General features: G+C 41.1%; 2 protein-coding genes across 2 annotated transcripts in view; one reads left to right on the top strand and one right to left on the bottom strand.

Annotated features, from left to right (window-relative positions):
- Positions 1-3,270, bottom strand: part of TMEM27 (transmembrane protein 27) — a 30,499-nt gene extending 27,229 nt beyond the window's left edge. The window contains exons 1-2 of the mRNA XM_018563061.1: positions 3,157-3,270; positions 1,122-1,180 (exon numbers count right to left, since the gene is read on the bottom strand). Of these exons, the coding sequence (XP_018418563.1) occupies positions 1,122-1,180; positions 3,157-3,247 (150 nt within the window). The 5' untranslated portion in view covers positions 3,248-3,270. The remainder of the gene's footprint in view (positions 1-1,121; positions 1,181-3,156) is intronic.
- Positions 3,271-10,373: 7,103 nt separating this feature from the next.
- The window catches only part of ZRSR2 (zinc finger CCCH-type, RNA binding motif and serine/arginine rich 2), a 28,889-nt gene continuing 28,543 nt past the window's right edge, over positions 10,374-10,719 (top strand). The window contains exon 1 of the mRNA XM_018563057.1: positions 10,374-10,420. Coding sequence (XP_018418559.1) covers positions 10,374-10,420 — 47 coding nt within the window. The remainder of the gene's footprint in view (positions 10,421-10,719) is intronic.

The following is a 10,719-nucleotide window of genomic DNA, read 5'->3' as shown; positions in this document are numbered from 1 at the left end:
AAGAGTGGACTCTATTGTAAAGGGGGTTCCTGATGAAAAGGGGGAACTTTGATATGAAGGGGGGCTCCTGATGCAAAAGGGAGAAACTCTAATGTTAAGGGGGCTCCTGATGTGAAGGGGGCTCCTGATGTGAAGAGGGCTCCTGATGCGAAAGGGGGCACTCTGATGTGAAAGGGGGGCTTATGGTGTATAAAGGGGGGCACCTGGTGTGAACAAGAGGACTCTGACTTGAAGGGTGCCTCTGACATGAAGCAGAGAACTTCTGACGTGAATGGGGACCTCCTGATGTGAAGGATAGGGGGCTCTTGATGTGAAGGGGACTCTGAAGCGAAGAGGAGCTCCTGAGGTAATGGGGAGGAAGACTTTGATGTAAAAGGGGAACTGTGATGTGATGGCACAGCACCAAGGAGACTGTGACAACACCATTCAATGTTGATGTCAGTATCCTTCAGCCCATTAAGTATAGTTTGGCACAGTGTGCATAGCACACCACTATTAGCCCTACCTTGCCCCCTATCCCTTGTTTTGCCATAACAAAGGTGGCAGCCTTTACTGGAGGGTGACTGGGGATGAAAGAAACATAATTATTTAACTCCTAAAATGCTTCATATATACATTCCGGGAAGGATGTTAGCATAGCTTTGTGTTAATTTTGAGTTAAGGTACACTTCAAGACAAACCATTGTGTAACACATTTAGCAGGTCCCTACACTATTTTTTCTGTAAAATGGGGAAGGATTAAAACATTTGTCTCAGGTTATTATGACTTTCTGTCCTTCTGTTCCAGTGAAAACCGCTCCCTTTCTGTTCTCTCCTCTTCTTCTGTTGTCATAGGTTAATGAAGTTAGGTGAAACCTCTCCCAATACAGTCATGGACACCAATAAAAAGGAATATTTATGGTTCCCAAATCTATTCAAATGTTTAAAAAAAAGAGGTTTGGATGGAGTTGGCCTTTAAAGTGACAACACAATATCTTATACAATGGTTCTTTATATTATAATTCTGTATTGTATAAAGTATCAAAATAGTCTATAGAGTGGAATTCCAATATTTCAATATACTTAATCAATGCATAGAAACAGTTATTTGATATTTTAATACAGGAGAAATATTTACTTACTGCATTGTCCCCTAGAGCTTTCTTGATACTAAGTCGAACTTTAAAGGAGCCTGGTGCATCTGCAGATTAACAAAACACTAATTATTCTTTTTTTCTCCGCACAATATGCATTATTTTTATAGTTCCTAGAACCATATCTATCATGCCTCTGTGGAGTATATAACTTAAGAGTCAGGCGCACACTCTACAGCCAATTTGGTCAGTGGGCAGGTAACTTACCAATGTTTCTGTAGCTGCTAGAGCATAGTCGAGTACTGTTCATAATTTGTTTTTATTTGTACTCACAGTATATGTTTCAGAGCAAGGTTTTAAGGGTCTACTAAGAACGTAATGCTTAGGGCCCATTCACACCCGATGTGTTGGGGCTGCCCTGGACGTTTTCTCCAAAACAGCTGCAACAGCTAGATAGGCAGAGCCAGCTGTCAATCCCGCAGCTGGGTGGATCCAGACAGAATTGTCAGGATCCGTTGCGGCTGCGGCATCTCAGTATACCTTGAATTGTAGCTCGCGGTATACTGAGCTTTGGGTGACGGGAGGACGCTAGTTTGTGTCCTCCCGTTACCCTTAGGAGAACTATGGGGAAAAGCACTGACCCCTTAGTTCTCTTTTAAGACCTGCAAGGTCTGGTAAGTCCAAACAGTACTAGCTTACTGCTTACTGATGTACTGCTTGAACTTAAAAGAAGGGGGTAGACTTTCGGCAGCTTGTCCTGTACTGTAAGTGCAAATAAAAAGATTATCACAGGCAGTGCTCAACTGTATTGTTGCAAGTGCACTAATGCGGCTGCAATCTTCCTATAAATGGGCACCAGAGCAAACACAGGAAGAACGTACTGGATCCTGTCAGATAGTAGCCCTTTGCTAGATGTATTTAAAAACATGAACTAATTTCATATGCCTTCTTTCTATGCCCTTTGTCTTTGAAGCTGCGACTCAGCCAGAGCAAAAGCGATTTAACGGATTATTTAATAACATGGTACAAATAGCACTGCTGCTCTAATCAGTTATTTCTTTTCATTGGTGTGATTTGTATTTCTCTGATCAGCCCAACAGCTTTTCTTGATCTTATTTGTACCATGTTACTGATCTTTAGTATGTGTGACTCGGTTATTATTTTATTTTCTTCTCATGTACTAAAGATCTAAAAACATTTGGATGACTTGAAGATTCACAAATTACAAGTTATAATTACAAATAAAAATGATCTACCTGGGGTAATATAATTCAGTGCTGGCTTATATGTATATTTTAAATAACATTTGAATGTATATAAAGGAGTGCTACTGAATATTTTACCAAGAATAATCAGACCTAAAATCAACTGTTTTTTAAATAAACTGATATGAACAACCACTGAATAGTACATGCCAGACATTCTCTCAGTAGAGTGTTACTCTATTATGAGGGTTATTCACAAAAGGGTGAAGAGTTTGGAGAAGGCAGAAGAAGTGAACAATCTAGGACAACATAGCTGAACTGGAAAGTTTTCCAAATCAGATATTTTGGCCTAGTTTGTTCGCTTCCCCTGCGTTCTCCAACCCTTCACCCTTTTGTGAATAACCCCCATGACTTGATATTGCCAGATGACTTGCCAAGCTGTTAGTCCAGTGTTCTAGTGGCCATAATCCACCTGCTGTAGTCACTATTTGCAAATATACACTCTGATTATTGCATGATTGAGATGGAATAATTAGAATCAGGTAACAATTTCACTCTGGTTCCCTATCAATTATATCAGTTTACAAATACAATGAACAATAATACTTCACATTAATAATATATAGTCTAATGTGTAAAAACTGAGACAACAATATTTGTTTCTGGATCGATCCGATTACAGTAAATATCTTTCCAGAACTAGTTAGGAAAATAAAAGACGGCATTACAAAGAAAACACACGTCCATCCAGATTTTATAACAATAAAATACAGTGTAAGTTTTCAGAGCACTAACATACTTCTCACATACTACTATATGATCAAGGCTGTGCATCTCATCTACAAAACTGTCCTGTAGGATTAATTATTTGATTTTACCTGGTTTGCACAGATCAGAATTCACAAAGCTGAACAGAGAGAAAATAAGAAACAGAGTTTTTCCCAGCATCCTTGTAGAATGAAAATCCATGAGAAAAAAAGAATTCTGGGTCACTGAGAAGCTGTCTTAAAAACTCAGCCCGTGAAAAGGGCTTAATTATTAATCTCTCGGGCTGGAGCCAAATGATCTGAGAAGGCCTTGTTATTCTAGCAATTTGTCATCTAGTATTAGACAGTAATTATAAAAAATTATTTGCACTTCCTCAGCATTGCCACATACAGTACGTCTATAAGACCAACAATGGTTGCTAAGAAAGGCATTATAAAAGTGGCCATGTAAAAGATTGTATAAAACATATATTGTTATTTGTGAAATAGAGAAACACTGAACTGTCTGTGGTAGGACAAAGAGAAGGCAATATGAGAAATAAGATACAAGCCCTAGAGTAAGGGCTTATCTGTATATAAGCCCTTACTTGGTCATCTCAGTGATCATTTACATAGTCATTTAAAGTGTTAAAGCTACAGCATCAGCCTGACAGGCAGGCATCTAGAATTTTCAGGATGGTTTTCTTTACTGAAGACCTATCCATGAAGGAAGTAGCTGTTTTTGTTTAAGACTGAATTCAATGAGTGTCATCATTGGGAATGTCCCATACTCTTCAGAGATGTCACTCCTTCCTGATTAATTCATAGGCTGATCCAGTATTATTACAAACATTTCTGTTTGCCTGCATAGGTCATGGAGAGTAGTGCTTCACTGACACTTTGCATTTTAAGTGTGATGTGTAAAAAAAATCCTGCTTGCTGGATCTTCAGGGAGGTTTATACAATCATATAAAATGCATGTACTTTGCATGCAACCTTTAAACAATGTTAAAAAAAAAAATCATCTGAAGCACACAGCATTGCAACTGCATGGAATGTAAATGTGGCATAACAGACAATAAAAGTAACATGGGAACCTCGCATCTACCAGCTATACTTCCTGCATCCTTCCTGCTGTACATCCTACTTTACTTGCTGCTACTCTTTCTGCTTTCCTGCTATGCTTTCTTCATACATTCTGTATGCTTCTTACTATACTTCATGCATATTTCCTGCTATACTTTCTGCATCCTTCCTGCTGTACTGCCTGCTATACCTTCATGCTTCCTGCATTCTCCTGTTGTAGTTTCCAAATCCTTCAGGCTGTATTTCCAGCATCTTCCTGATATACTTCCTGCACTCTTCCTCCTGCATTTCCTTGCTATACTTTCTCCATACCTACTGCTGTACTCCCTACATACTTCCTGCGTTACTTTCTGCATCTTTCCTGCTGAACTTTCTGCATCCTTCCAGCTATATCTTCTGCATCATTCCTGCTGTACATTTTGCAGCCTGCCTGGTATATTTTCTGCATTATTTCTGCTGTACTTTCGGCATCCTTCCTGCTATAATTAATCCATCCTTCCTGCTCTACTCCCTGCTGTACATCTGAATCCTTCCTGTTTTACCTTCAACATACTCTTGCTGTGCTTCCGTCATCATTCTTGCTGTACTTTTTGCATCCTTTCTGAGCCTGAAGCATTTCTGGCGTAATGTCAGATTCCTTTTCCATCCTTTCATGTAATGAGTGGAAATTTCTGTTTGCTAGCTTGACATATATGAACAAATTCTGTTAGCACCAGAGACCCAGGACAAAAGAAGGAAATAAATTAGTTTTTATTGCCCTGATACCTCAATGAAAATCAATAATTTTACTGACATTTCACAGATTTTTCTAAATGTATTACAGTAGATGTGGAAGGTGAAACTAATTTGGTTTTCAATGGCTGTATTGCTATTTAAGTAAATGAGCCGATGGACAGGTATGTTAAAACCTGCTTTCTTAGCAGGGTAATGCCTTTCTAATGTTGTTGACGCTCTGACAGGGTCACTTTAATATTCAGTACAAAACCAGCAGAGATCTATCAACATAAATACAAATTCTTTAAAAATACAGAATTTTAAGAATTCCATGCTGAAAAGTAACAGTGTAACATAACTGGCCGTTTTACAACCTGTTAATCATCAGCCCGGGATGTGCTGAGTATTGTGTGCTTCATAGGTGATAAGTTACCAAAATAAGAGAAGATAGTAACCGTATACCAATAGCAGATACATATTAACTTCACTGGCATTTGTTTTACATAATATAATTTGTTATTACAGCAGAGACGGAGTGAAAACCAGTAGCATCCCCTGTAAGAGATTTGACACAGATGACAATCAAACGTATTTGTTTGTGGGTAGGTTAAACAATTCCACCCTATTCCAAACAAAATAATTTTAGATCGAGTTGTGCATTATTAAAACTGGGCCAAACCATAAACTTATTTTCATCATCACTTCTAGAAAAAAAAAACAACAGACAAACCTACATGCAGTAACATACACCTACAGCTGCCATCAGGAAAAAAGCATACAATGTAAAATAAAAATCACTTAAACGCTGGTCGTTTGTTTTATAAACCAGATGAACGTCCAACACCAACAAAATTCCATCATTTATGCAGAGTTACAAATTAGACAATAAAGTGACATTAAAAGAGTTAAATCTTAAAAATGCATTCAAGTACCTTATCCATCAACAAAAATGATTTGTGTATCATTCGGCTGTAGATTCTCAAATCATCGCTGCATTGGTGCTGCCACTGCCCTTCCTTCTGGAGGGTGGCTGCTTTTGTTCCTCATGGTCCCTGTGTGTGTTGTAAAGTATTTACCACTCCAAGATCACTCCTGTGATGGACTACAATCTCAATGAGTTAATGTACTTGAATGCATTTTTAAGATTTACCGCCTTGGGAGACAACAAGTATTCAAAAAATCAAGCACTCAATATATCCCAAACAGTTCAAATCCAAATTTTTTACGCCACTTAGCTCCCAGGCAATTTGTTCGCCAAGCCCTGTGTTTAGTGTCACTTTAAAGTAGGGATGCACCGATACTAGTATCAGTGCAGATACCGAGTATTTGGGAGCGAGTACACTTACTTGCCCAAATGCTCCGATGCCTCGCCCGATACCCAAACTTTCGGTATCAGGAAGCTGGGCAGCGAGTCATTACACGCTGCCTGGCTTCCTGATTGGCCAGGAAGCCGGCTCCATGCTCCCTCGTCACTTAGTGACGAGGAAGCATGGAGACAGCTTTCCTGCTATTCGGGAAGCCGGGTTGCGAGACTTTACAGGCCGCCCGGCTTCCTGGCTAATCAGGAAGCCAGGTCGCAAGTCATTACACGCTGCCTGGATTCCTTAATGGGACTTCCAGTATCGGTATTCGGTATTGGCGAAATAAAAAAATTACAGCAGCATGCAGAGAAAACAACCCTGTGAATCAGGTAAGTGAAGTGGGGAATGTTTTGGTGGTGGGGGATGTGACCACGGGGGCTAATTTTCTAAAGTCAGATAGGCTGTTCACATTGCAAGAGAATTTGCACTTTGCACGGGAAGTTTCCGTTAGCTTGGTGATTACATTTCCCTTTGCAAAGAATACTCAATCATGTGCAAGGAAAATAAAAAAAGTAGTTTTGCTTGCATATCATTGGGTGATGGAAGTCAGAAGAGCTTCACCCCATTCACTAAACTAAGAGGAAACTTCTCCTGCAAAGAGCAAATTCCCTTGCAAAGTGAACAGCCTATTTGCCTTTAGTATTCATCCTCATGTTTAATGTTACACCCTAAATATGGGTATAATATGGAATGTGGTCAGGAGAGTAAACTAAGCCTTTAATCTGCCAAAAACATTCACATACCGTAGGCTCTTTTGCCTTCACTTCCTATCTATGTGTGCGAGCATTGCATATATAGTGCAGTCTTGTGCACCACTCTGCTGAAACTACAAGTCTCAGATGTCTTTGTGTCTGCCGAATCAACTGAGCATGTGCTCACCTTTTGATTTTATGAATGGGTGTCTTCTCTGTGCTTTTATGTGTCAGCGCTAAATGCGTGGACTCGTAATGTTGTAGTCCAATTTGGGAGCAATCAGTGGAGGGTGTCTATGTTCTCACATCCAGTGGGACCATGAAGACTGAAGTAGCCACCCTCATAAAGGAAGTTAGAAGGGACACAGATAGTTACAACTTCAGGTATTGAACATGATTCTTTTTTTAACTTGCGTTTAGTGTTACTTTTACATTCAACATAGCATTTAGCAAACAGCCCCCGTCCAAGGGTGTGCGTGCATACCTGTACGGATGTGCAACTGTGGGTCTGCCTGTCATAGAGATGTAGAGGCGGCTATGACCAGCACATGTCCTTCCCGGGTGAACTCATTTAAATATGTTCCTCCATAGCCACAAATTATAAAAATGCTGTTTAAGTGCACCAAATGTCTTTGTAATCCCAATTATTACCTTGTAAAAGTAGTGGTATCACTATCACTACACTGTGCTGTACATTGTGACGATAATGGGGGTGAGTCTGAATATTTTAAAAAAATAGAATTATTTTGTCCCCCAGTCAGAGCAAATGCAGGCCTTCATTTAGTCATTTGCCAGGCCTTCCACAGAAGAGAGATCTGCTATCTGTGAGCTTTTATTGCCCCCCCAGCAGAAGTGAGAGTCCCAAAACTCCTAAGCCTTTTATAGCTGTCCCTAATTAAAGGCATGTCACCAGGCCCTCATCTATTACCAGTGGACAAGTTAATATAAACAAGCAGGTCTGGTAGAGGTGACCACACATTCATCCCAAAAGGCATAAACCTGGGCTACAAAATCAAGCTACATTTCATCATTTGCAATTGGGCGAGGATGGTGTAAAATAAAGGTTCATCCTCTGCCTGCTTTCCATCCCCAGCCCTGCCCTAGGGGCCGGCTCCTAACGGGCTGACAAAAAGATGATGAACTAGCTAGAGATGGCTCTCGTTTTTAAAAACATCAAGGAACTAAGAAGTCTTGACATCGCAGAAGAGTTCCCCTTTAATCTATGGCCATCATCTGCTGAAAGCTTGCTTGAAGAAGAGCCCTTCAGACTTCTCCTTGGCTTATACAACTCTGAACAGGACTGTTGAGTATTCTCCTTTTATTTTGCTGCTGTTATATATTTTGTCTCTTTTTATTAATATCTTTTTCTGTATATTTTGTGCACAGTTTCTTTTATAAAAGGATGATCTTAAAAATCGTTAAGCCTTTCTCTATGCTCTAAATACGAACTTAAAGTCTCCTTGCCTTTGTGAAGAGCGCTACTGTATAGTGAATCTTGTCATATTCCTGTCTGAGAGGACAGCGGTATCATGGGAATTGTTTAAAGGAGAACTATGAGGTGAGTGATTTTCACTCAACCTCATAGTTCAATCCGACGTGTGACAATGAATCTGTCACACGTCGGCTCAATAGATCGGAAAGTGAGCGAACACATAACGTCGCTCACTCACGTCCTGTAGCTGTAGCTCACGGTATACTGAGCTTTGGGTGACGGGAGGACGCTAGTTTGTGTCTCCCTACCCTTGGGAGAACTATGGGGAAAAGCACTGACCCCATAGTTCTCCTTTAAGTGTTTTAAATTGTCACAGCACTTGCTGGACACGGTCTGTTTCCGCTTAAAAACACATGGTGGCAGCAAACGCTTGGTGTGTAAAGGGTTAACTGCTGAGTCAACCAACCCTGGTGACCATCACTTTCAGTCTGCTGGCCTGAGATTGTGTCCCCCGAGCTGGGAAAGCTCTGTGCAGGGTGAGTCTGAGAGTGGTATCGCCATGTCCTTGTGACGCCCACGCTAGGTTCAGACTTGTGTATAGTCACGTGTGATTGATGTACAGCGGGTTTGGGCCGGGCGTACGTCACATAAATATCCTGTGCAGGGAGCATGACTGTCAGCAGCTCCTCACATTGCAGGAAGAAAACTACAGGAGGGGTGGAGACAAGACCAGTCACCTTGCACAAGGAGAGAGAGCAGCAGTGCTTGGTCTTTATTACAGGAAGCTCCTACACAAAGGCAACTTTCCATGCTGGATTCCTGCACAGATCTGGAAGAAATACAAAAAGCATGCCAAGTTTCTATTAAGCATAAATATGGCTCTTGTATTTACACAATATTAGCTTATCCTGGAGTCCAGCATTATGAAAGGAATTATATGTGTTATCTCATCCCCTAGAAAAAAACAAACATTAGAACCATTATCAGCTGGTAGGGGAGGGAGACAATTGTAATGCTTTTATGACTGACCAGAGTTAGGCTTTATATATGAAGTGTACTGTACACATATAATACCTTCCCCTGCCCACCCAGAGTCTGTCTGCTGCTTATTGGTGGGAGGGGCTCCTGTAAATGTTGCAACCTTCTGCCTCCAATCTTTTTCAAAAGCATCATATGAGAGAATGCATCCCAAGCATCTCTTTAGATGCGCGTCTCCCTGCTGGCCATTGGGTGCTGCAGACTTTGCTTTGCACTGATTAGCTGCTGCAGAAATTAGCTGTGCAGTTATCTGATTGGTTGATGGGTTGCAGCTGCATCTAAAGGGATGTGGGGGATGACTAATTTCAAATAGCTCCTTGAGCTTAGGGACTGATGTAAATGTGCACTATGTAAAGCGCTGCGTAAATTGTCGGCACTATATAAGCACCAGTAATAAATAAATAGAGCTTGGGGAACAAAATGATTGATGGCAGAGAAAGCTAATAGCTGTGAGATGAAAGCCAATCACATCACAGATCAGGAGGAAAAGTGATCGATAAATGATGGAGGTCATTCAGGTAGGAAATGAAGGTGGGCTCAAGATTGCAGCTCTAGCTTCAAAGGGTTATTTTGTGGAAATCTAAGTTTGCAGGAAAATTAGAGAATTCAGCATAGTAGAGGATTTGCTACAAGTGTGGGGAAAAAAGCTGAGGCTGAAGTTCTTTTAAATAGTGATCAGAACAAATGGACATATGGAGAAGTAAAGAGGGATTTACTTATAATATACACGTATGTAAGAAATGTCAACCGGGGACAGGAGGATTCGGTGTCCACGTGGGAACTGTCATCTTCCCCGCCATTCTTTGGCTGTACATCATACATTTATAACCCGTCACCGCTCAGGTCAGCCAGGACTATAGAGACCGTTCTGTGCTGGCTCTGCGCCATCATACACCTGACGCTTTAGTTCCGGGTCACAGGACGCCAGTGACGTCACCGCCACTAAGCTCTGACCATGCGCACTGATCATCACTCGCCGTCCTCTCTCGGCTTCCGTACTCACTGTGTGGTACTGGGAGCTAAACAATGATGGCGGCCCCCGTTGTGGGGAGCACGGGAGCGGTGCGGCAGAAGTAAGAGCGCGCAGGGTGTATATTAGATATAAATGAAGCGTGTATTCCCCGCATATCACATCAGTACGGAGGGCTTCGGGGTCTTACAAGGAATAGCACAGTGTGCGTCAGGACATTAGACCGGCTGTCGCAGGACGCAGCAGGGGAAGCTGTGACTGAGCTGAGCCATAGGGGTTTATATGGAGTGTGTTCTATGCTGGGTGTTAATACGAGTATACCAGTTTTCTAATATATGTATGCAGGCCGGCTATTATATCCAGTGATTTTTTTTTTAAATTATTATGTGTGTGTATATATAT

This window comes from Nanorana parkeri, unplaced genomic scaffold, assembly GCF_000935625.1.
Source record: "Nanorana parkeri isolate BGI_ZX_2015 unplaced genomic scaffold, ASM93562v1 scaffold628, whole genome shotgun sequence".
NCBI lineage: Eukaryota > Metazoa > Chordata > Amphibia > Anura > Dicroglossidae > Nanorana > Nanorana parkeri.
The sequence above is the reverse complement of the archived record's forward strand: the minus strand, read 5'-3'. Positions and strand labels throughout refer to the sequence as shown.